The sequence below is a fragment of the Thamnophis elegans genome, unplaced genomic scaffold (genome assembly GCF_009769535.1).
Source record: "Thamnophis elegans isolate rThaEle1 unplaced genomic scaffold, rThaEle1.pri scaffold_42_arrow_ctg1, whole genome shotgun sequence".
In the NCBI taxonomy this organism is placed as follows: Eukaryota; Metazoa; Chordata; class Lepidosauria; order Squamata; family Colubridae; genus Thamnophis; species Thamnophis elegans.
In genome coordinates this window covers 203073-229887 of record NW_022473894.1, presented here as the reverse complement: position 1 = coordinate 229887, position 26815 = coordinate 203073, and the positions used below count along the sequence as shown (strand labels likewise).

The 26815-nt window shown below is 46.0% G+C and overlaps 1 protein-coding gene across 1 annotated transcript; it reads left to right on the top strand.

The window, feature by feature from the left end:
* Nucleotides 1-18023: 18023 nt before the first annotated feature.
* On the top strand, nt 18024-26345 carry LOC116523548 (hyaluronan synthase 1-like). Its single transcript, XM_032238659.1, has 4 exons — nt 18024-18719; nt 23555-23780; nt 23919-24051; nt 25670-26345. The coding sequence occupies exons 1-4, from the start codon at nt 18024-18026 to the stop codon at nt 26343-26345; spliced, it is 1731 nt and encodes a 576-aa protein (XP_032094550.1).
* Nucleotides 26346-26815: the final 470 nt, after the last annotated feature.

Genomic DNA, 26815 nt, shown 5'->3' with positions numbered 1-26815 from the left:
CAATGTCTAGATGTACATGATCATAATGATGCTTATATTTTAACACGTTGGACACCTAGAAAACACACCGTTCAATATAGAAAGAGAATGCGTGGTATAAAACAATTAAAAATATATTAACAAAAATAAACCTGTCAACAAGGAAGACTCAGAATATTATACAGTTTGGGGAAACTGGTATAAATGGATGAATAATAGGAACATGAAATGTACAGCTTAGAAACATCAATGTTTAGATATAGGAATAATTAGGAATGTATAAAAGTGTATTTGAGTAAGAAATGGTTATGTTAGTACAGTCAAAAAGGATCGTAATTTATACAAAACTATTTGTATTGTAATGCTTTAAGTTGTCAATCACTGTCAATCACTGAGAAAGAGTGAACAGGAGGGATCTTGGGATCTGAGAAAAACAACTCCTCCCTCAGAGGGACCTCATCAGAGCCACCAGAAAGAAATGGAAAGGCGCCCAGCAAACCTTTGGAAGGAAGGCAGGAAGCAGATCCTCCCCCATCACAAAACAGCGTCTCCCCCCCATCCCAGTCCTACAGAGCTCTGTGGACTGGGACTCCCAACACGCCATCGAGGCTCTGGACTGGTGCCCATCTTTCCCCACCCAACCCAACAGCCCGTCTCCCATGGAATCTTCTAAAGACCCACTCCTACAACCCAACTCAGCAACAGCAGACTTCCCAAGATCCACATTTGTGAGTATCGGATCAGATCTCCTCTACCCCACACACAGTTTGTGTCCTACTGATCCAGCCATGGATCTCCCTGGAGCACTGGGTTTGGTAGGGCCTTGGAAAAGGGCTCTTAGCCCCTTCAGGGTAGAGAATGGGGAGGGATATGTTTTTGTCTTCCTCTGAGCTCAGGAGATGAGAACGTGGAGGTGATTTTGTTTCCCCCCAGGTCTCGGCTTGTTCCTGGTTTGGAAAAGAGGGACAGAGCCCAGCTCCTTTGAGGCTGGTTTGACAAAGTGGGCCTGTTACCTCTGAAGCTCCATTTTTAGAAATAGCTGTTCCTGGGATGCTTTCCTTGCATTCTCCTACGGATAGGAAGGGGCTTCTCCTCCACAGCCTGCCTACCTTTTGCTTTCCCCTAACTGAATGTTAGCAAATGCTTTTGGTTCATCTACACGTCATAACATGCCTTGACTGAGATGTGAGTCTGAAGTTGGCTTGTTGTTGCCCTGGCTTTGACACCTCGCCTCAACTGAAGGGTTTGCGATGAACTGCTGGCTTTAAGGAATTTGTGCAAACAGGGCAAAAAGCCGCCAAACTTTGCCTCCGTCCTAATTTAGATTGGAGATCATACTGGGAGATGGAAAAAGGGTAGTGGGACATAATATAAAAACTCCAAAGGCAATCTGAAAAAGCTGATTTAAAAAAAATCAATTCATCAGGTACAACTCTCAAGTTCTACTTCAAACCGATAAAGCTATAGCTCTCGTTTTAAAGTGTATTTTTTGTTTCTTAATCCATTTTTAAAAAAATGAAATGCCTTTAAAATGAAAAACCTCTCAAATAATCTGATATCGCTAGGAAATAGATAACTTGGCTTTCGTTCAATAAAATGAAAACCCTTTTCCCAAACTCTCAGACTTAGGTTAATGTTGGCTTATATCAGCTTCCTTATCTCTTGTCTACTGACTAGGAAGAGAACCTAGGTTATGCAAGAGATGTTTAATGCATATGTTACCAGCCACATGTGAAAAGCTGGCATTGTATAGAATGGTCTAGGAACTGTCTAGAACATGAAATGTTTTTTAGGCAAAACATGAAATTTGCTATTTTAATGTGTTGCATACTTTCTGTATGTAATACCCAACCATTAGAAGGACTATTTAGGCAAAGAATGGAGAGAGGATCATGAGAAAGGGTTAGGTAAGGTTAATGAAAAAAAAATTGGAAAATGAAAGAAGAAACGCACAAGCACAGGACTTCCTTACTAGGGAAAAAAACAGAGAAAAAGACCAGTATTAACCTGTTTGTTGCAAGAAAGAAGGCCACAATGGCATTATAGAAGAAATATTTTATATTTGCTGGTTTGCCTTTTGTCATTGCGTAGAATGACGAGAAATGTCTGAAGTATTAAGCATTTCATACTTTGAGGTCCCATTTTTTGGCATTCTATAGGCTTCCTATAGAATTTCACACATTGACGGTAACATACATCTATTCAACTGAGTTCTATTTAAATGAATGAATGGGTAGATAGATTGATAGAAGGTAGGTATATGATATGTAGATGATAGGTAGGTAGAAGGTAGGTAGATGAGGGTTAGGTAGAGGATAGATTAATAGAAGATTGATTGATAGATGATAGATAATAGATGATGATAGGTAGGTTGGTAGATGGTAAGTAGGTAGATAGTAGGTAGGTAAATGATAAGATTAATAGATTGATTGATGATAGATAATAAATGATAGGTAGATAGATGGTAGGTAGGTAAATGGTAGGTAGGGAGTTGATAGATTAATGGGTGAATGATAATAGATAAGATAGAGGAGATAGAGAGATGACAGACAGATATGATAGTTATTTGATGCTTGTGTTTTTTTGTTGTAGCCTCCTCAGGATTGGGGGCGGGGCGAAAGGAGGGGCCGGAGTCGGGAGAGACGCGCGCAGCGCAGAGGACTCTGGGAAAGCAGCTCCCTCCCAGCGACGGAGGTTGGTGGGCGGAGCTACGGAGGCCAAGAGGGACCGTTGCTGAGGCGGAAAACCAGGCGCGGAAAATGAAATAAAAGAAAGGAACGTGGCAGCGAAGGGAAGGCTGGAGCCCAATTTGGCGCTTGGGGGTCACCGCCGCAGGAGGAACCGTGTCGAACGGCATCAGGAAGGTTGAGAATCGCCGTTCTAGCGGGTCCCTTTCTCTCCTTTGGGGGAACGTCAAGCAGGCGGTGCCTGGAGAGGAAGAGGCGGGGCTTCGCAGGAAGGAGGGGCTGGTATATGGAGCGCCTTCACTTTCGGAATCAGAGAGCTGACGGAAGGAGCGGTTCCCTTCGGAGGCGGAGGAACCAGAAGTAAGTAGAGGCTGCTGGGACAGAGTGGCAGCCTGGGAGGGTCTCCTTCGGGTCCTCGTGAGGGGAGGCCTCGGCCTGGCCCTCTCCTGCGGTGAGGGGGACGCCGCCGTGACCCGCCTCTCTTTCTCCCCTGCAGGAGGATGGGGGATCCCGGCGGGCGAGGGAAGGAAGGAAGCGCCGCCAGAGAGGAGGAGAAGTGTGAAAAATCCTACAAAACAATTAGAGAACTTGAAGAAAATCTAAGAGTCCATTCAGCAGAAAAACCTCATAAATGTCTGGAGTGTGGAAAGACCTTCACTGAGAGGAGCAACCTTTATAGACATCAAATAATCCACACAGGAGAAAAACCTCATAAATGTCTGGAGTGTGGAAAGAGCTTCACTGAGAGGAGAACCCTTTATAGACATCAAAGGATCCACACAGGAGAAAAACCTCATAAATTCCTGGAGTGTGGAAAGAGCTTCAGTGAGAGGAGTAGCCTTTATGCACATCAAAGGATCCACACAGGAGAAAAACCTCATAAATGTCTGTTGTGCGGAAAGAGCTTCAGTCAGAAAGGAAATCTTTATGCACATCAAAAGATCCACACAGGAGAAAAGCCTCATAAATGCCTGGAGTATGGAAAGAGCTTCAGTCAGAGGAGCAACCTTTATAGACATCAAAGGATCCATTGTGGAGAGAAAGGGATGAAATGCCTGGAGGGTGGAGGGTCTTTCGGGAGACCCTGAAATTCCCAAAGGATCCAGGAGGAAGGAAGGAAATATCAGTGCTCGGAATGTGAGAAATCCTTCAAGCGAAAGGACCATCTTGAAAACCATCTAAAAATCCACTCATTTGAAAATCCACATTAATGCTTTAAGTGTGGAAAGAGCTTCAATCGGAGAGCAATACTTACGCAACATGCAAGAGAAAAACTTCATAAATGTCTGGAGTGTGAAAAATCTTTCAAAAGAATTAGAGAACTTGAAGACCATTTAAGAGTCCATTCAGGAGAAAAACCTCATAAATGTCTGGAGTGTGGAAAGAGGTTAAGTGAGAGTAGAACCCTTTATAGACATCAAATGATCCACATGGGAAAAACCTCATAAATGTTTGGAGTGTGGAAAGAGCTTCAGTCAGAGGAGTGACCTTTATGCACATCAAAGGATCCACACAGGAGAAAAACCTCATAAATGCCTGTTGTGTGGAAAGAGGTTCAGTCTAAAGGGAAACTTCTTCAGCATCAAATAATTCACACTATAGAGAAACTCTACAAATCCCTGGAGTGTGGAAAGAGCTATACTGAGCGTAGAGGCCTCCATCAAGACCAAATAATTCACAAGGGTGTGGGAGAAGTCACAGTGTATCTCGGGAATAAAAAAAAAAGAATTGAATTGAATTATGTATTCAATTTGGCCAATTGTGAATTGACACGCTAGGGATTTGTCCCGACTCCCAAGTGCACAAACTTCCAGTGTCCTTAAAAAGCAACAGAATAATGATATCCATGATAATTGTAATTCCAATAAGAGGGTTGAGTAAAGAGGGGATTAAGAAAAGTAAATAGTTGCCAAATAAGGGAGTTTCCCAGGCTGATTAAGAAAGGACTTTTTCAATTGTACATGCTAGATGTTTCAACTGGCTGCAATTGTTCCTTTTCACAGGAGACTTAAGTGACTCATGATGCCATTTCTCATGTGAATGTTCTCTTCTGTAATGCAATGCTCATTTCAATGCTGGTGCTTAATATTATGGGATGTTATTGTCCATGTCTCTGATACAACTGTAGCTGAGCAGGATGATTTCTTCCATGCTTTAAAAACAGACTGATTTATATTTAAAAATATGTTTTCTATATTTTTTTAAAAAATCTTATTTCTTTCATACAATCAATTTTTCTTTTCTACTTTTTCTACTATGTTGAATATAAAATGAAACCCGGTTCTGTTTCCTCTTTGGTTGAGGGAAATCTGTTTGCTACAATACTCTAATAAATTGCTTTTAAATTGACATCCCACTTGGTGCTTAATTGGAACAATTGTTCTGTCATTATTTGATTCGCTCTATATGGGTTTTCCAAATGTCCGAACCATGTAAGACCATCTCCAGACATCTGACACTCTTGCCAGTTGGATCCCCTGAATGGTCCCCTTGTCTTCCAGCAGAAACCGCTACAAGGGACTCTCTTAAGGCCAAGAAAACTTCATAAAGAGCCAAGGTGGCACAGTGGTTAAATGCAGCACTGCAGGCTACTGCTAGATCAGCAGTTCAGCGGTTCAAATCTCACCGGCTCAGGGTTGACTCAGCCTTCCATCCTTCCGAGGTGGGTAAAATGAGGACCCAGATTGTTGGGGGCAATATGCTGACTCTCTGTAAACCGCTTAGAGAGGGCTGAAAGCCCTATGAAGCGGTATATAAGTCTACTGCTATTGCTATTGCTATATTCTCGTATCTCACCACTTCAACCTCCCACTAGGTGCAGTGATTAGGTGTTTCCCAGTTGTCAGGATGGTTAAAGTCCCTTATTTCTATGTTTCTATGCTTCCTGTTAATCAGCTAAACGATTAGCAAAAGGTTCTTCTAGTTCCTCTGATTGGATAATCCGGAGTTTACACCTATGGTAACCACATTTCGTTTTCCTTTCATAATAACCCAAGTGCATTTAATGAGGGATTTGTGGGGGTTTAGTGTTTTTGCCCGAGAGGAGGAGGAAGACAGCGGGCCCCGCGGAGCAGCCCTGGGAGACGGCGGGGAAAGGCCGGGGGGCTCCGGAGCTGCAGGAGGGATGAGCCCAGCGGGAGCCCGGGAAAGTATCCATTCAGGAGAAAAACCTCATAAATGTCTGGAGTGTGGAAAGAGCTTCAGTCAGAGGAGCCACCTTTATACACATCAAAAGATCCACACAGGAGAAAAACCTCATAATTGTTTGGAGTGTGGAAAGAGCTTCAGTCAGAGGAGCAAACTTTATAGACATCAAAGGATCCACGCAGGAGAAAAATCTCATAAATGTTTGGAGTGTGGAAAGAGCTTCACTGAGAGGAGCAAACTTTGGCCTTCCTCTCTCATTATTGTGGTCATCGACGGGCCACAGCTTGCCAATGTTTCAGACAGAATGGTGTCTGTTGTTTAGCCTTAACCTGGAAGATGCCAGAATATATTCATGGCACCGTCTGCAGGTAAAACAGGAGCCACATTGGATAGAGGAAATTGCAGAATCGCAGAGAAGAGCGAGGGGGCAGCAAAGCGTTACTGTTTCTATGTGTGTGTGTCTTTCTCTCTCTGCCTCCCTCCAGTGGCCCTTTAAGGTTTTGCAGCCCAGGTTCAGTCTGCCAAGCGCAAACGTCTCTTTCAACGGATACAGAGCTTGTTCTCAACTGTTTCAGAGGGGGAAAACCCCTTGTTTTCTAATTCAACTTTGATAAACCTTGATTAAGTGGGGTAAGTGTCTGGTCTAATCATAATCAACATGATTCATGTCTATTGAAGCATTTGTCCAATCGGCACGGTTCACATCTCCTCCATTAGACCAGGCAAGGAACAAGGTTGGGCAGGTCAACGTTTCGTCTGCAGTTGGCAGGTGTTAACCACGTCATCCATTGAGCTGTGACATCTGAACACAACGCTCGGATTGTAACTCCATTTTGATGTTTAGAGTATTGCAGGAGCTCAGATGGGTTTAAGTGAGTTATATAAAACTTAAGGTCAAGGTTCCCCTCGCACATATGTGCTGGTCGTTCCTGACTCTAGGGGGTGGTACTAATCTCCGTTTCAAAGCCAAAGAGCCAGCACTGTCTGAAGACGTCTCCGTGGTCATGTGGCTGGCATGACTCAACACCAAAGGTACATAGAACACTGTTCCCTTCCTACCAAAGGTGGTCCCTATTTTTCTACTTGCATTTTTATGTGCTTTCGAACTGCTAGGTTGGCAGAAGCTGGGACAAGTACAAAGAGGTCAATCAAGGTGAGGCTAACAATGATATAACAAGTCGATAAAGGATGCTCAAGAAACCACAACCTTTGACCTCTACCTTGGCAGGAAGCCTAACTGAGCTCCAGGAAGCCATGCTTCTGAAATACGGTTAAAAGAGTACCGATTATTTTTAGAGGAAATGGAATAGAGCAAGGGGTCTCCAACCTTGGTAACATTAAGACTCATGGACTTCAACTCCCAGAATTCCCTGGAGAATTCTGGGAGTTGAAGTCCACAAGTCTTAATGTTACCAAGATTGGACACTGGTTCCCCAGCCAGGGGAATTCTGGGAGTTGAAGTCCACAAGTCTTAACGTTGCCAAGATTGGACACTGGTTCCCCAGCCAGGGGAATTCTGGGAGTAGAAGTCCACAAGTCGTAACGTTGCCAAGATTGGGCACTGGTTCCCCAGCCGGGGGAATTCTGGGAGTTGAAGTCCACAAGTCTTAACGTTGCCAAGATTGGACACTGGTTCCCCAGCCGGGGGAATTCTGGGAGTTGAAGTCCACAAGTCTTAACGTTGCCAAGATTGGACACTGGTTCCCCAGCCGGGGGAATTCTGGGAGTTGAAGTCCACAAGTCTTAACGTTGCCAAGGTGGGAAACCCTTGGAATACAGAGCTAAGCTGCTCCTAGAGAGGCAATTCCACTTTATACTGCAGGAAGATTTTGTATTTTTTGTATTTATTGCACATTTATAGATACAAAAAATACAAAATCTTCCTGCAGTATAAAGTCACACCTGGTTCTCCGTCTTCCTAGAGCGGAAGACCTTAAAGGTACAGGCAGCCAAATCCTGGTTGAATGCTAGGAAGATCTCATCCTAAGGTCAGTTCACCAAGGAAACCCCTGACTCCTTCACTAATGTGAACTTAAAGCAGAAGCTGGAAAGCCAGCAAATTGCGTTAATTTGCACTCCTGTGGAGCCAACCCCCAGGTTTGATGACCTCAAGGGCCCCTCCAGTTCTTAGGCTTCCTTGATTCCCCTTTGCTGCTTTGTTATTGGCCTCCTCCCGAGGGTCACGCTACCTCATTCATTCGATTGGATTATCATTCTTCTCTTCCATTCACTCTTCCATTCCATTCGCTACTTCCTTCCTTCCCTCTCCCCCACCCCCTCTCTATCCCATAGCCTTATCCCAAGCTTGGATTTTCCCCAGCCTCAAATACTTGTCTGAAGCATGTCCTGATTGCATCAGCCTGATCTTCAACCTTGTGAGCCTTTTCCCCACCTCCTTTTCCTGGAATTCCAGCAAATGTGAGTGCAAAACGGTTTTGCTTTCAGTTGGAAGGCAAGGCAGAGCTTCTCCACAGCAGGAAACCCTCAGCCATGATTAAACTGAGTTTAATGTTTCTGATTCAGCATGGCTAGGAAGACCTGGGGGAAAAGGTCCTCCCTGTTTATTAGATTTATATTCCACTTTCGTCACAGCATGCCAAACACTTCCAAATTTTGTCTCAACACAGGCTGCGATGTGAGACATGCTTGGCAGGGTCTTGGGTGGTGGTTTTAGATGATGCACCCAGCTGCCCTGCGTTTGGCTGGCTTGTGGCTGAAGCAATAATGTCCATAACCCACAACTTATGGTTTATATTGGGGCGGGATAGGGGAGGTGTCGCCAAACTTTCCAACTTGAAGAGTTGTAGACTTTGGCTCCCAGAATGCCTTAACCAGAAGTCCACAAATCTTCAAGTGGCCAGGTTTTGGAGACCCCTGGTTTATCCTATCAAGTAAACCTGGCTAGTTGTGGTGAGCTGTGTTGCGCTATTGGGGGGGGGGGGGCGCAAACCTGTCCCCAAAGCACCTATTTCAGTTTTCTGTAAAACTGAACCAAGCCCTAGCCAATATCTTAACCCAATCCATCCCAGGGTTTCCTGATCCTGTGCAAAGTTCAAGGAGGGGCATTGAAATCTTTTCTTTCTAAAGGCAACAGAGAGAGAGAGAGAGGAGAAAGATGGAAAGGGACAGAGAGAGAGGAGAGAAAGAGAGAGAAAGAAAAAGAGAGGGGAGGAGAAAGAGAGCGGATAAAGAGAGCGAGAGAAAGAGGAGAAAGAGAGTGAGAGAAAGAGAGAGAGGAGAAAGAGATATATAGAGATAAAGAGAGAGAGAGAGAGGAGAGAGAAAGGGAGATAGAGAGAGAGGAGAGAAAGAGCGAAAGAAAGAGAGATAGCAAGAGAGAGGGGAGGAGAAAGTGAGAGAGGCGAAAGAGCGAGAGAAAGAAAGAGAGGAGAAAGAGAGAGAGAGAAAGAGAGAGGAGAAAGAGATATATAAAGACAAAGAGAGAGAGGAGAAAGAGAGAAAGGGAGAGGGAGAGGAGAGAAAGAGAGAAAGAAAGAGATAGCAAGAGAGAGGGGAGGAGAATGTGAGAGAGGAGAAAGAGCGAGAGAAAGAAAGAGAGGAGAAAGAGAGATAGAGAGAGAAGAGAGAAAGGGAGATAGAGAGAGAAGAGAGAAAGAAAGAGATAGCAAAAGAGAGGGGAGGAGAATGTGAGAGAGGAGAAAGAGCGAGAGAAAGAAAGAGAGAGGAGAAAGAGAGATAGAGAGAGAAGAGAGAAAGGGAGATAGAGAGAGAAGAGAGAAAGAAAGAGATAGCAAGAGAGAGGGGAGGAGAAAGTGAGAGAGGAGAAAGAGAGCAAGAGAAAGAGAGGAGAAAGAGAGAGATAGGAGAAAGAGAGAAAGAAAGAGAGTTTCTTTGCTAAACTCAATAGGAGGAGGAGGACTAGAGCTTGTATCGGTTTAGAGATAGGGGACCACCAGGAGATTCCCCCAGCAGCAGCCAAAACCTGCAAAACACCCACCGGAGAGCCACAGCCTGTGGTCTCCACGGACACGTCCACCAAGTGGCCAGGCGTCGGCGTCCCCTCGACGGAGGCTTTTCATTTATTTGTTTCAATTCCGGGGGCCCCATCGCTCAAACCCCGGCCGCCTCCTTTCACGGGCGAGCCATCCCTTTTCGCACGTTCTCAGGCCAGGCGGGGAGACGGGGAAAACGCCCACCAAGCATGAGTCAGGGGCGTGTTTCCCCCCGGCGGGGCGGCCGGCCGAGGGATTAGGGGCCCCCCACCCAAGACGCCGGACTTAAGCAACGCAGCCCAGGAATGGGGCAGGGACATGAAAGGCGGCCCGGCCCATCCCTGACGCAGGGAAGAGGCCGCCCCTCCCGATTCAAAAGCTTCCCCCGCCAGGCGTGCAACAACCCCGCTTTCTCGGCCAGCCAGCGCGGGCTGCTCTGCTCCAAGCCCCGGCGCTGCAGGTAAGAACTGGCCGGCGAGGGACGGACGGACGGGCGGGCGGGCAGACGGGTTCGCGGGGCTTGGAGAGGGGAGGGCGAGCTGGGTGGGGGGGACACCGGAGCGGAGCGGGGATGCCACCGCAACGGAGCCGCTTCGGTAGCGGGGTTGAATTCTTCCAGGGGGATACAGCGCTGTAACAATGGCTGGGATGTGTGTGTGTTTGTGTGTGTGTGTGCGGGGGAGGATGCTGCGAGGTTCTGCAACAAGCCCCCCCCCCCCTTGCATAGGCGACGATCCGAGTTTGCGCCGGGGGTGGGTCTGCTTTCAGGAACTACCCCTAGCCAGAGGACGACGGTGCCTCTGAGAGTGTGCAGAGTGCGCTCTCCCCCCCCCCTCCGGGCTCCTGCACCTTTCTTCGGCGGAGATCCGAGTTTGCGGCCGGGGGTGGGTAGGTCTGCTTTCAGGGGCTATCCCTAGTCAAAGGCGACGGTGCCTCTGAGAGCGTGCAGAGTGCGCTTTCTCCCTCCCTCCACCCCAGGGCTCCAACTCGGTGCACATTTCAGGAATTGGAGGGTTGGTTTTAGAAGCGGTGGTCTTAGCCCACGGGAAGCGGAAGGGAGGGGGGGACGGACCCCAAACCTTGAATCGCCTCTTTTTATATAAAATAGATATTAAGTCCAAGTTGAAGCTGAAAACATGAAGCGTCAGCATCTAAAAATCTCCTGCGATCTGCATAGAGATGCTTTGGGGGGAAGATTATTCAACCAAGGTTCATTTACGAGAGAGAGTTGGGGGGGGTAGGGGTGTGTGTGTGTGTGTGTGTGTGTGTTTCATCCCCATTAACGGAGAGTTCTTTTCTTGATGGGCGCGTTTGATTGTGTCTTCCAGCCTGGATTCATTGAAAAGAATAGGCGTGATCGCTCATGCGATCCTTTCTAGCCCGACCCAGGCGAGCGGGAGAAGGCAGGTGAAGGTTAGGCACGCTGCTTTTAAAACAATGGAGCCGGAGCCCAAAAGTTAAGAGCTTGCGAGCGAGCCGCTCTCGGCAGCCCGGGGAGAAGAACCCAAACTCTTGGTTGGTACCAAAAGAAAAAGAAAAAGAAAGAGGGATAGGCAGAACTGAATGGGTTGTGTGTCTTTTCTCTGGGCAAGTGGCCTGCCTTGAAACCTCCCACTTTCTGATCGGGATTGGCAAAGATTGACCGGAGGAGCGAAGAGTCCAACTTGATTTAAACTCGCTTTGCTTGTTCCCATCAGGGCTCCCATCTGGGAGTTGTGTGCATCGTCTTTGGTTTTGGGCACCGTACTTGTGGGTCAATGAAACTGGAAGATCCGTTCTCAAATAGGCTGCAAAGCCCACTGACCTAGATCTCAGATAGGAAAATCGATTCCATTTTAATAGCACTTCATCCAAGTCTTTTTGGCAAAGTGGGGGATGGGTGGAGAGAAGGAGCCTGTCCCCTTTGATCTATCACATTTCCCGTCTTTTATCTTTATCGCTTCTTTTCATTGATTTGGCTCGATGAGTCTTTTATTCAGAACAGAATAAGAGAATAGCTGGAAGGGACCTTGTAGGTCATCTAGTCCAACCCCAAGCAGGAGACCCAGATTTCATCATTGTTTGATGGCGGTGTGGCCCTTCGGAGTCATTCAGAGTTGGGTGGCGTACAAGTTTAATAAATTATGATTTTATTTTTTAAAAAAATCTTTCTAAACTGAAACACCTAGGTTGTCTTCTTAGCCCGGCTGCTGGGATAGATAGAAGCTGTAGTTCAGCCCCATCTCAGTAGCTGAAGTTTTGCTATCTTCCTTGCCCCATTTCTCCTACATCAATATTCTTTTAATTTAGAGTAGTATTTCTCAACCTTGGCCACTTTGAAGATTCCAGCTGGGGAATTCTTGGGAGTTGAAGTCCACATGTCTTCGAATTGCCAAGGTTGGGAAATAACTGACTTAGAATGATGGCTTATGTTTGGGTAGGAGACTGAGTTTGTGATCCCTCTCCATCTGCTTGGTCACTAGGGATCTGCATGTAATCTACTGGGCTTGGCAGATTTACCAGTCATGAAAGCTGCACATAAACTACGGGGAGAGATTCTGTGTCGTCACCAAGCCTCAAGTTGGTTTTGATTCCTGGAAATTGAACAATTCTCTGCCATGTCTTGCCAATGTTTTTCAGAAGTGGCTCGCCATTGCCTCCTTCCTAGGGCTGAGAGGAAGGGACTGGCCCAAAGTCACCTAGCTGGCTTTGTGCCGAAGGTGGGACTAGAAGTCACAATCTCCTAGTTTCTAGCCCTGTGCCTTTGACTACTACACCCAACACTGTCTTAAAATTCAAGCTTTAGAGTAGAGGGCTACATTAACAAGAGCATTCAAGGTTGACTCAACCTTCCATCCTTCCGATAAAGCGAGGACCCAGGTTGTCGGTGGCGATAAGCTGACTCTGTAAACCGCTTAGAGAGAGCTGTAAAAGCACTGTGAAGCGGAATGTAAGTCTACGTGCTATTGTTCTTCCTTTTTACTCCTTCCTTCCTTCCATTCATCCTTCCTTCCTTCTGTCCATCCATCCATCCATCCATGTTGCACAGTGATTAGAATGCAGTATTGCAAGCTAATTCTGCTGACTGCCAGGCGTTCGATCCTGACCGGCTCAAGATTGAGTCAGCCTTCCATTCTTCCAAAGTGGGTAAAGTGAGGACCCAAATTGCTGTGGGGGGGGGGGGGGAGGCCAATATGCTGACTCTAGAGAAGGCTGTAAAGCACTGTAAACGGGTATATAAGTCTAAGTGCTGTTGTTATTAGAGAGGTGAAAATGCAATTAGCAATTTAATGGGTTTATATGCCGCCCAATCCCAGTGGGGGACTCAGGGCGGCTTATAAGTACGAATAAAATAAAATAACATACAGGGGGAGAACATAAAACAATACAAACAATTTAAAAACACAACATACATCCGGTTTAGTTGGGGGTTGACCTGATTTGAGTCAGCAACCCCTGGAACAACCCCTGGAACAGCCAGGTGTTGGTGGCTTTCTGGAAGGCCGCAAGGGTGGGGAGGGCCTGGATCTCTGTTGGTAACTCGTTCCACAGAGCCGGAGCAGCAACAGAAAAGGCTCTCCCTCGAGTGGTCGCTAGCCGGCATTGTCCGGCAGACGGCACCTGGAGGAGGCCTAACCTGTGAGTTCTTATTGGACGTTGGGAGGTGTGTAGCAGGAGACGGTCTCTCAGATATCCAGGTCCAGTGCCATGTAGGGCTTTAAAGGTAATTACCAGCACTTTGTAGCGTGTCTGGAGACTAATAGGGAGCCAGTGCAGCTCGCGGAGGATAGGTGTAACACGGGTGTACCGAGGTACCCCTGATATTGCTCGCGCGGCTGCATTCTGGACCAACTGCAGTCTCCGAACACTCTTCAAGGGCAGCCCCTATAGCTTGGGCTACAAGCTGACCTAGCTAATAAGTCAACACTCCGAGAAGCCTCATAGATGACCTCCTCTCTTGCAAGTGGGAGGGCGAGAGAGAGACTATGGCTTGGACAAGGCTACCTTCCAGGTTTAGGGTTGAGCTCAGTGTAGATCGGTGTTCCTCTTGGCTCACAGTTTGCAATTTCGCCCAAATTAGTAACAATGCTACCCAAAGCATGTTGCTATGGAATTCTCCCATAACAACACACAGTCAGCTTTTTCATCTCCCCCCGGTATGTTTGTTCACATGACTGTCCAGATGCATGCATTGGTGCACAGCTGGTCATGTGTGCTTCCCACCCCTGATGATGTCGTAATTGCATGTGGTGGTTTGGCAATAGGAGAAGTTGAGACTCGAGTCGGAAAAAGTGAAACTCCACCTTAAAGATCCTCATAAAAAGGCTCGAGAGCCAGTTAAGTCTAGTAGTTAAGGCATCAGGATAGAAAGCAGGAGACGGTGAGTTCTAGTCCTATCTTAGGTGTGAAAGCCAGCTGGGGGGGCGCTTTGGGCCAATCGGCCAAGGCTGTGAGTTCTAGTTCTGCAATAGGCACGAAAGCTGATTGGGTGACTGGGCCAATCACCAGGAGACTGTGAATTCTAGTTCTGCAATAGGCACGAAAGCTGATCGGATGATTGGGCCAATCACCAGGAGACTGTGAATTCTAGTTCCATCTTCACCATGTAACCTGGTTGGGTAACTAAGCCAATTACTGGAGATAGTGAGTTCTAGTTCTGCAATAGGCACAAAAGCTGATTGGATGGCTGGCCCAAACACCAGGAGACGGTGAGTTCTAGTCCCGCCTTAGCCATGAAAGCTGGCTGGCTGGTGACCTTGGCCCAGTCATTCTTGCTCAGCCCAACTCATCTCACTGGGTGGTTATTATGTTGTGGGGAAAAACAGGAGGAGGAGGAGGAGGAGGAATGGGTGATGGATATGGCGGTTCTCTTGAGTTATTTAAAATAAACCATAGAGGCAGGATACAAATAAATTAAAATAAGGCAAAACTCTTCCAGGATCTCAAGGTTTTGTTCTCCTGGGGATTCCTACTTTGCTCAGAAGTAAATCCCATTTGTTTTAAAATGGATAAGGATAACAATGAGTTTATGTATACTTGATAGAGGATTGGTGATATAATGTATAACCCTAAGAATATATTATAAAGATATCTTGTTGTTGATAAATAATTTTAATAAGGAAGTAATTAAAAATTGGTATATATATGAAGTGACTATTCAGAATACCTTGTTGAAGGAATAACATCTTTGTTTGAATGTATGATGTACAAGGACAATAATGAACATAAGCATACTCGATGGTTGATTGGTGGAACTATACATAATTGAAAACAGTGGTATACAAATATAAATGGTTGGTAAATCTCTTTCACATTGGGATCTGTGATTATATAAAGGTATATTGTTATTAAAACAGACAATCAAGAATGTAAGGGAATTAGGTTTATTGGGAGAATAATAATAATGTTAATTGTAATTGAATATACATTGTACAATGAAAGTGAGGTATTTAGTTATATTAGACGGAAAATCTGTGATTGTATATGTAATTGAGATGCAAAAACACTTGTAACAAAAACGACATGCTGTATGTAATGGATGAGATCATTTTTTTAAATATTGAGACCATTTTTCACACTGAACGACCATCGCAGTATCCCCGTGTTCCCTTGCTTAAAATTCAGGCGCTGGGCAATCGCTCCATATTTATGACAGTTGCAGTGTCCTGGGATTGTGCAATCCCTTTTTTCTGACAAGCACACTCAATGGGGAGGCCGCTTAACAACCGGGTTACTAACTTGACAACTGCGGCGCTTCACTCAACGGTGGGGGGGAAAGGTCATAAAATGCGTGACCCGTCAAAACCGCGGACGACAAAATCGCGCTCGACGAAAGCGCGCATTTGACATCATCACAGCGCGACGAAAAAAATAAAAAATTGAAATAAAAATAAAATTAAAGCAGTTAGGTTAAGGGTTAGGGTTAGGTTTGGGGGGGTTAGGGTAAGGTTTTCGCTTTATTTTTACATTTATCGATCACAGCGCGATGTTTTCGTCGCGCTGTGATGACGTCAAATGCGCGCTTTCGTCGAGCGCGATTTTGTCGTCCGCGGTTTTGTGGTGGAACCATAAAATGGAGGCAAAACGCGACACCTGTCTCGCTTAGCGATGGAAACGTTGGGCTCAGTTATAGTCGTGACTCAAGGACCACCTGCCCTTGTTTCTAAAGTCCTTTTCTGCCTGTTACTCGAGACTAATCAAAGTATTTTTTTTTTCCCCACCAGAGGCAGAAAACTCATCTGCCAAAAAAAAACCCCATAAACTGTGATAAACTATTTAACTATGCTTGATTTGCTTTTTTTTGCCTTCGGTACTTAGCTAGGAGCTGCCCCAAGCAAGGGTTTTATCTTAACACTTGGGGCCTGCCCTACCCTATAAAAATATGATTGCACCCTGAATGGTGAAGTTAGAAAAAAGGGAGGTTTTGATACTGTCTCGGGAAGGGTTAAGTAAGAAAGAACACACACGTATACCTACAAGGGGCAATCACACATACCATCCCAATACTTTGCCGTTTATTTATTCAGTGGACCATAGCTGCCAATGGCTCAGCTTTTGAAGAAACGCCTCTTTTCTTGGCTCTGTAAATATATATATATTTAACAGCTTTTTTTTGTTCTGAGACCGTGCCAGGAAATTAGCTTAGGGATGCTTGGGGTGGGCGCAGCCTGAGAAGGAGGAACCCACCCAGGCTGGGAGGGGAGCATCTCAACCCCCCCCCTTTTTTTTTTTGCCTAATGGAAAATGCCAACGGCCCCTTTCTCCTTGCGGGTCAACCCAGGAAGAATAATTTGCAAGTCGTTTAGTAGTTGGATGGTTGAGCTTCACTTGGCCTAATTCCACCATGTTTTAAATAGCCACAAACAGCCGTGGGTTTCACACTTTTGTTACCACTGGTTCGACTCCGCATTCGCCTGCTCACTTCGTGGCCGCACGCGCCCCTTCTGTTCATGCACCCGGCCTTTTGCACATGTGCTCTGCTTGCACACATGCCTTCCATGCATGTACCCAGCCTTCCATGCATCCTCTTTGCTCACGCATGTGCCTGGCCTCGAAAACGTGCCTAGATAGGATGGCATTAGAGCTGGGGCAGGTAGGCGGGTCATTTCTGCTACTGGTTCAGATGAACCGGTTCCAAACTGGCTGAATACCACCTCTGGTCACGAAGGTTTTTTTTGCACGCGTACCGAGTCACAGCTTCTTCGAATCGTGGTTGAAAGAGTCTGGGATGGTCTCATGTACAACCATTTATTTATTTATTTATTTATTTATTTATTTATTTATTTATTTATTTAATAATTAATTTGTATGCCGCCCACTCTCAAAGAGACTCAGTGTTAGAACCATGTTAGAACCACAAATCACGATTTATGGATGGGAGTTTTACACATATGACCCGCCTCGATTATCCTTTATGAAGTCAGCCACGTGTGTTTGTGAGACATGGTTTATGATTTGGTATGGGGTGTGTGTGTGTGTTTCTGTGTGTGTGTGTGATCCAATGCCTAGTTCAATTCAACGACACCCCAAAACGTCACTTCATCCCTCGGCCAGCCGTTAACTGAGATGTAGGTTGAAGAGGGTCTTCTGCAGGGGTGGGTTTCAACCGGTTCGCGGCGGTCCCCGTGAACCGGTTGGTCGGCGAACCCGGAAGTAAGTAACTTCCGGGAACGGCAAAGGGCCCACCTGCCCGCCCACGCTCCTTAGCCGGTTTTGACGAGTTCTGCGCTTCCACGCATGCACAGGATGCATACAGCGCCTGCGCGATCCTCCAGGAGCAGCTGGAGCATCGCACAGATGCTAGTACGCATGTGTGCACTGTGCGCATGCACGAGGACGCCGCTGGCCCCGTTCCAACCAAACCGGTTGGAACGGGGCGAGAAACCCACCCCTGAGCTTTTGCCTCTTTGATGTCCTTGTGAGCTGGCACTCTGGGTCTATCCCTACCAAATAAATATTAAATCCGTATCATAAAAACTGAGGTTATTGAGTGGCATGGTGGCCTAGAGGCGGAGTTCTCGCCTCACAATCAGGAGGCCATGAGTTCGATCCTAGGGAGAGGCAGAGATTTCTCTCTCTGGGCACAAGGTGAATATATCTGCTGGGGAAAAAACTCCGCATTGGCAACAGGAAAAGCATCTGGCCATTAAAATAGTCTGCTAGCTCCATTCATTTGGCCAGATTCCACCCGGCAAGGGATTATGGGGTCATGAAAAGAAGATGATAAAAACTGAGATGACTCACCTCCCTGGTTTTTTTCTTTCCTTTTTTTCTAGGAATGGATGTTTCAAAAGCCACCAATTTTTTTGTCTCGGTGGGACGTCGAGTCATCACCATTGGTTTTGCCTTGCTCATATTATCAGTGCTGGCATGGGCCTACATCCAGGGCATCCAGCTGGTCTCTGACCAATACCACATCATGGCCTTTGGTCTCTACGGAGCCTTCCTCACCTTCCACCTCATCATCCAAAGCTTCTTTGCTTTCCTGGAGCACAAGAGGATGCGGAGGGACTCTCTGTCATGCAGCTACACCAAGTCGGTGGCCCTCACCATCTCTGCTTACCAGGAAGACCCAGCCTACCTCCGCGAGTGCCTTCAATCGGTCAAGGCCACCCTGTATCCCCCAGAGAAACTCCGGATCATCATGGTGGTGGATGGGAACAGCAACGAGGACCGATACATGATGGATATGTTCCGGGAAGTCTTCGCCGGAGAAGATATGGGGACTTTTGTTTGGGAGAACAACTACCACCATCAATCTCAGTTGGATATGGAGAATGGGGACGGCGGTTACCATACTGGGGATGAGCCCTCTCAGTACACCGAGATTAATATGGAAGATCTCCGCCAACTTGTGGTGGAAGAACTGATCCGCACCAAGAGATGTGTCTGCATCATGCAGAAATGGGGCGGGAAGCGAGAAGTCATGTACACGGCATTCAAGGCCCTTGGGAATTCAGTGGATTATGTTCAGGTACCCAACTTTTATTCATGTTATCCTTTTATGGAACTAAGGGGTGACATGATAGCAGGGTTCCGATATTTCAGGAACAAAGAAGAGGTGGGGGGGGGCAACCTATTCTCCAATGCACCAGAGGGCAGGACAAGAAGCAATGGGTGGAAACAGGGGTGGGTTCCTGCCAGTTCTAACCGCTTCTACAGAAGAGGTTCCACAAATCTACAGTGCCATTTAGAACCGGTTCCAGCTCCTTCCCCCGCCCGTCCGCACATCATCAAGATGAAGAGTGAGAGGAGGAATTCTGGGAGTCAAAGTCCACAAATCTTAAAGCTGTCAAGTTTGAACACCTCTGGGTTTTTTTCCCTAAAGAGTTAGGGTTGCAAGGGTCTTGTAACTTGACAGCTTTAAGACTTGCATACTTCAATGCCAGAGTTCCTGAGCCAACATAGCTGGAGGAGGAATTCTGGGAGTTGAAGTACACAAGTCTTAAAGCTGTCAAGTTTGAACACCCCTGGGTTTTTTTTCCTAAAGGGTTAGGGGTGCAAGGGTCTTGTAACTTGACAGTTTTAAGACTTGCGTGCTTCAAATGCCAGAGTTTCTGAGCCAACATTTTGGTTGCTAAGCAAGAGCTTTGTTAAGTGAGTTTCACCACATTTTACAAGTTGGCCATGCCCACCCAGTCACATGACTGCCAAGCCACTCCCACTCGGTCACATGGCTGGCAAGCCACTCCCACCCAGTCACATGGCCTGCAAGCCACTCCCACAAAGCAGGCCACACCTACAGAAGAGGTTCTAAAAAAAATTGAAACCCACCACTGGGTAGAAACTAATCAAGCAGAGAAGAACTAAAGAGAAATTTCCTGACAGTTAGAATAATTAATCAGTGGAACGACTTGCCTCCAGGAGTTATGAATGCTCCAACACTGGAAGTCTTTAAGAAGATGTTGGATAAGTATTTGTCTGTAGTGGTATAGGATTTCCTGCCTAAGCAGGGGGTTGGACTAGAAGATCTTCAAATTCCCTCCCAACTCTCTTATTCTATTCTATTCCTATTCTCTTCTATTCTATATTTTCTTTTCTATTACTATTCTATATTCTATTCTATATTTTCTATTCTATTTTATTCCCATTCTATATTCTATTCTATTCTATAGTACTATGGAATTTATCTCACCTTCCATGTGAAGAACGTGAGGTATAATCTATTCCCCTTCAATTTTATCTTTTCTGGAAGGTTGACAGATAGTGACTTTTCCCCAAAACATGCATTGGCCTTCAGACCTAAGTAGAGATTTGAATTCCAGATCAACATCTTTAACTAGTCTCTTCCAAATGTTCCGGCAAATTCACCCTGGCATCTGATCATGTCTGGACATGTTGGGATTTATAGTTTGGCACATCTGGGGGGTACATGGCCCAGGAAACTGGCCCTCACCATTTATTCTTCATCCAAGCAGTTTACCACTCAGTTGTTTATTGGTCTTGAAAGCTGCGTATCTTCCATCTGCTATTGTTGGGTTTTGATTTGTATTATTTCATTCATTACGATGTCTAGGATTTCGGATTCTAGCGTGGTAATTATATAAGCTCTGGCAGCCCACCAATTTGCCACCCTGTGGCAGCTAAAATGCTCCCAACAAAATTTGGGTGGTGGGACCTCACCGACCTTGACTGATCTCCCTCCCCAAAAAAGCTTCATGAATTACTCTCCATAGGATGTCTTCCTTTTTAATCTCTTCCGCCCCTTTATGTTTAGCCCTGTAATCTTGATTTTCTAGAAAACAAATAATACATTTCCTCATTTGCATTTGCATCGGTTCCAAAGTTAGATAGCTTTCATTTCCATTCTATCCAGGGGGGGGGCACCTGAGGAAGTGAACTGTTATCTTTTTAAGTCAATCAGTGATTGTTATACATGAGAATGGTTGCACTTGGTTGTCTACGAGACCGGAAGTCTCCAACCTTAGCAGCTTTAAGACTTGTGGACTTCAACTCCCAGAGTTCCTCAGCTGGCTGAGGAACTCTGGGAGTTGAGGTCCACAAGCCTTAAAGTTGCCAAAGTTGGAGACCCCTTTACTAGACTATGCACTTCCATGGCATCGTAATTGCGGCAAATGGAACGGGCTGTGACAGTAAGCTTGGGAGACAAGAGGAAGAGTCACCGTTCAGACCAGAAGTCTCCAAACTTGGCAATTTTAAGACTTGTGGGCTTCAACTCCCAGAATCTCCCAGCCAACATGGCGGGCTGAGGAATTCTGGGAGTTGAAGTCCACAAGTCTTTAAAGCTGCCACTTTTGGAGACACACATCCCTCTAGACAATGGTCTGATAAAAGACATCTGAGTCCAAAGCAGAAAGGCAGTTAGAGAAAAGATCTCAGAAGGGATCTAATTCTGTGGAAAGTAAAGACAGGGGAAAGGGAAAGTCATTTTAGACTTGCAAGATTCTGTAACTCGCTTTGCAATAAAAGTAGTATTAGTACTCATGGCTTTCACTTCCTGTGGAAACCACCCTTTATTTTCCAGAGAAACTACTACTGTATAAGCTGTAATTCTTCCTCTTAATTCCCAAGAATTCCTCTTAATTCCCAAGAATTCTCACAGACGGGTACAATCTATGTAGCAATAGCACTTAGACCAGTGGTGGGTTTCAAAAATTGTTCGAACCTACTCTGTGGGTGTGGCCTCCTTTGTGGGAGTGGCTTGCTGCCCATGTGACCGGATGGGAGTGGCTTGCTGCCCATGTGACCGGATATGAAGATGCCGACGACACTTGTCAGAACCACCTTAAATTACCTCACACACAGCACTGGCATGCATAAGAATAGGATGTAAACTTGTTTTTTAAAAGGCATCTTTGGTTTGCGTTCAAACAACTTCAACACACGCAATGTTCTGATTGCACCACAAACGCAGTAGTCATCCTTACCTTTCACAGAGGCACTGAGTTGTATAAATAGGAGCATGATAGTGTAGAATAATCATATCCAAGGACCAGTGGTGGGTTTCAAACAATTTTGGAAGCTCTTCTGTAGGTGTGGCCTGCTTTCCGGGTCCACTGGTGGAACCTCTTCTAACCAGTTCGGTAGATTTGACGAACCGGTTCTACCGAATAGGTGCGAACTGGTAGGAACCCACCTCTGACTTAGACTTATATACCACTTCATAGCGCTCTTACAGCCCTCTCTAAGTAGTGTGCAGAGTCAGCCTGTTGCCCCGACAATCTGGGTCCTCATTTTACTGATCTTAGAAGGATAGAAGAAGGCTGAGTCAACCTTCAACCTGGTGATCTATGTATTCCTCTGATCCTGTTGTGCCCTTCGGGCTGGCTTGTACAGGCAAGTCCACCCACGCTTTACGGCAACCAAGGGAAGTCCCCAAATCAGTTGACACGGCCTCTTCTCTTCCCCTGCGAGGACTGAAGACTGGAAAGAAGAGGTCAAACAGTGGGGTTCTTCTGGACCCACCCAGTTCTCTAGGTTCCAGCAATTCAGATCTTCTCGACAAGTTTTTTTTTAAATTTATAAAATGTTTTTAGGATTTTATAGCATACATTTCCTTCCTATGATGAGCAGTGTGCTCTCTAGGTGCCCAAGGTGTACAAACATCAACCTCATAATTGTATTTGTGTGTGTGTGTGTGAAAGTATGTTTATGTATGTATGTATGTATGTATGTATATATGTGTGTTTGTGTGTACACACACACACACACACACACACACACACACACATTTAGCTCTCATCAGCTGAATTGAATTGAATTGAATTGAATTGAATTGAATTGAATTGAATTGAATTGAATTGATTTTATTTGTAGGCCGCCCTTTTCCCTGAGGGGACTCAGGGCGGCTCACAGAAACCAGGGAGAGGGGAATACAAAACAATACAATACTAAAACAACAACACATAATAAAATAATACACAACATGCATACAACATTCGGGCGGGGCAATGGTCCTTATCCCCAGGCCTGACGGGCGAGCCAGTTCTTCAAGGCTATGCGGAAGGCCTGGACGGTGGAGAGGGTGCGGATCTCTACGGGGAGCTCGTTCCAAAGGGTCGGGGCCGCTACTGAGAAGGCCCTCCTCCTTGTGGTTGCCAGCCGGCATTGGCTGGCCGATGGGATGCGGAGGAGGCCTAACCTATGAGATCTTATAGGCCGTAGGGAGGTAATTGGCAGAAGGCGGTCTCTCAAGTATCCAGATCCACTGCCATGTAGGGCTTTATGGGTGGTCAATAGCACCTTGAAGCTAACCATACTCTTACCGGGATTTGAACCTGAGTGTTTTTACATTTAGGCAGTTGTATTAGCCTCTAAGCCACAAGCTCTTCTCCCTTATCATCTGAGCCAAGGAACTAATTAAGTGTTAAAGTTAAGCAGTATGCTCCCTCCCATATTTGGGCATACCAGGTGCTTTGACATAAATATATATAGATATAGATAATTTATGCTGATAAATAAAGGGAGACTAATATAGATCTATTTCAAGCTATTTAGCTCTCATCAGCTAGCTATACCCTTACTGGGATTCGAACCTGGGCTGTTTTTACATATTAGGCAGTTGTATTAGCCTCTAAGCCACAAGCTCTCCTCCCTTATCAGCTGAGCCAAGGAAATAATTAAGTGTTAAAGTTAAGCAGTATGCTCCCTCCCATATTTGGGCATACCAGGTCTTGGCAACATTTCGGCGAGGTCTCACTTGCCATCTTCAGGCTGGGTATGTATATGTATATGTACATGTACATGTACATGTGTATGTCTATATATGTATATGTATATGTATATGCAATGAGATCTCCTTGACAAGTTGAAGGAGTGTCTTTAGACTAAACTCTTGGCTTCTCCCAGGTATGCGACTCTGACACCAAGTTGGAGCCTGAAGCCACGGTAGAACTGGTGAAGGTGCTGGAGTCGAACGAACGCTATGGGGCCGTGGGCGGCGATGTCGGGATCCTCAACCTTTCCGACTCCTACATCAGCTTCATGAGCAGCCTGCGCTACTGGATGGCTTTCAACATTGAGCGAGCCTGCCAGTCCTACTTCAACTGCGTCTCCTGTATCAGTGGCCCCTTGGGTAAGGTGTTCCACCTGTAAATAGTGCCTTAAATAAGTCCCTCATGTCATGAAGCAATGTGGGAAAAGATTAACGCATTTCCCCGACCCGCTGCACTTTTTAAAAATCTCATCCCTTCTTTTTTATTGGTTGCATCAGGTCTGTATCGGAATGACCTCCTACAGCAATTTCTGGAATCCTGGTACAATCAAAAGTTCCTTGGAACACACTGCACCTTCGGGGATGATAGGCACCTCACCAACAGGATGCTGAGCATTGGCTACGCCACCAAGTAAGGAAATCTGGGTATCTGATGGAGTAGGAACCATGTGGAATGAAATGTGAGAAGTCTGTTGAGATAGTTCTTTTAGAGTGCTTACCTTTTTTACAAGTAGGACTTCCCGTTTCAATACGTTACTTCCTCCATGAAGCCCTCCAGATATGGCTTCCTGACTTACAGCTGAGTTTTTTCCCCAACCTGGGCAAGTTTAAGAGGGGTGGACTTCAACTCCCAGAATTCCTCACCCAGCATGGCTTTCTTAAACTTCCCCAGGTTGAGAGATACTCACTTATAGGGTTGTTAAACACAGAGACAGGTCTTTGGGAGCAATTAATAGCAATAGCAATAGCAGTTAGACTTATATACCGCTTCATAGGGCTTTCAGCCCTCTCGAAGCGGTTTACAGAGTCAGCATATCACCCCCACAGTCTGGGTCCTCATTTCACCCACCTCGGAAGGATGGAAGGCTGAGTCAACCCTGAGCCAGTGAGATTAGAACCGCTGAACTGCAGATAACAGTCAGCTGAAGTGGCCTGCAGTACTGCACCCTAACCACTGTGCCACCTCGGCTCATTAAAGAACACGGGACAAAAAAAAACATGGAACAAAGGAATCAAAGGACTCAGATCAGGAAGGTTGGCAGTTCAGCAGTTCGAATCCCTAGCAACGTGTAATGGAGTGAGCTCCCGTTACTTGTCCCAGCTTCTGCCAACCTAGCAGTTTGAAAGCCCGTAAAAAATGCAAGTAGAAAAATAGGAACTTTGGTTGGAAGGTAACAGCGTTCCATGTACCTTCAGCGTTTAGTCATGCTGGCCACATGACCACAGAGATGTCTTCGGACAGTGCTGGCTCTTTGGCATTGAAACAGAGATGAGCACCGCCCCCTAGAGTCAGGAACAACTGGAACATATATGCGAGGGGAACCTTTACCTTTACTTAAAGAGCACGAAGAAATCTTGTGGTTTTGTTGAAGCTTTATCTTTTTAGCTGAAACTTGTAGCAGCCCTTGTAGGTACTATGATATCAAGCTATAAGTTAAATTCAGGGTCTTCCTACCTTTTCCAATGTTTGGTACTTAATACAGCTTTGCCCAAACATTCCTATGAAAGTGTTACGTTAGGAAATCAAATTGGTTCAAGCTTGAATTACTTAAGCTTCTGCTGCGCACTTAACGCCCACGGAATCCTTTTTGGTATCCCCAGATTGTTCCTGAATTGCTATGTTCATACAATATGATCAATTTCTGATCATTTAACTTAATTTCTGCTTTTATTTAAGATGCTTTGTCCAAATCAAGAAACTATTATGCATGTAATGTGAAAAGGGAGTTATGCAATTTGCAGAGACAAAGGCTGAATTTCCATAATATCTTGAACCACAGATTTTTCCCAACCCCCTTTCCACCTAGTTTGGTGTGTTGCATACAAATCCAGACAGGAAATAATGTTTTCATGGCCTTTCTCTCACTTCTCTAGCGTAGCTATGATCAGGAATTTAGTTCCTTACGTATCTAGTGTAGCCATGATCGAGAAAGGACCACTGCAGGAAGTATTCAAGACCAGAAAGGGGTCAAATCAAGTTGTGTCTTCTTTCCTCCCTTGTTAATCTTTGCCTCCTTTCCTTGTGCCAGATACACAGCTCGTTCCCGCTGCTACTCGGAGACCCCGTCCTCATTCCTACGTTGGCTGGCTCAGCAAACCCGTTGGACCAAGTCCTACTTCCGGGAATGGCTCTACAACGCCCTCTGGTGGCACCGGCATCACCTCTGGATGACTTACGAGTTGGTGGTCTCCGGCATCTTCCCCTTCTTCGTCACGGCCACTGTCCTGCGGCTCTTCTACGGGGGCAACCTCTGGGATGTGCTGTGGGTCTTGCTCTGCGTCCAGCTGGTGGCCTGTGTGAAGGCTCTTTACGCCTGCTGGCTGAGGAGTAACCCGGTCATGCTTTTCATGTCCCTTTACGCCGTCCTCTACATGGGAGGCCTACTTCCGGCGAAGTACTTTGCCATCTTGACCATGAACAAGAGCAGCTGGGGCACCTCAGGACGGAAGAAGATGGTCGGCAACTACATGCCTCTGCTGCCTGTTTCCATCTGGGGTCTTCTTCTGCTGGGAGGCCTGATCTACACTATCTGCCAAGAAGCCTTGGCTGACTGGACCACGGAAGCCAAACAAACAGAGATCTTGTATTTGCTCATTGGCTTGGCCATCTATTTGGGCTACTGGACATTCATGGTCATGCTGTACTGGGTATGGATTCAGAGGTGTTGCCGGAAGCGAATGGACTTCTACAGCCTCAACGTATGAGAAGGAAAGAAGGCGGAAATCTCCAGAATCCTAGCTAGTCCCATCTAAGCTGTAGCGGTACGGAGTGTTGATGAAGTGTTGACTCCCTGGTTCTCTTTGCGAATCCAGGGTGGAGCCAGATGATGGTACAGGAGCTGTGAGTGGGAGTGTCTTTTGTGTTTGTGTGTATGTGATGTTTCTCAGGGAGGGTATTTATTTTATCCAGAAAAACGTGAGAGAGGTGCCTTGATTGTCCTCTCTGTCCTCCAGTCCCGAGGAATGTTTTCCGACCTGAAAATTTATTTATTACTGCTAAGTCTTCTGATTCCAGGGGTACTCCTGTACCCCCAATGTACTTTTTCAACTCGCGACCACCTCTCGGAAGGCGCCACCAGGTGATGCCACCGCACGAGGGCGTGGACTGCACAGGGAACTTATGGAATTGCACTGAAATGCTGGTGCCACAGCCACTGAATGCGAAGAGGGGAATG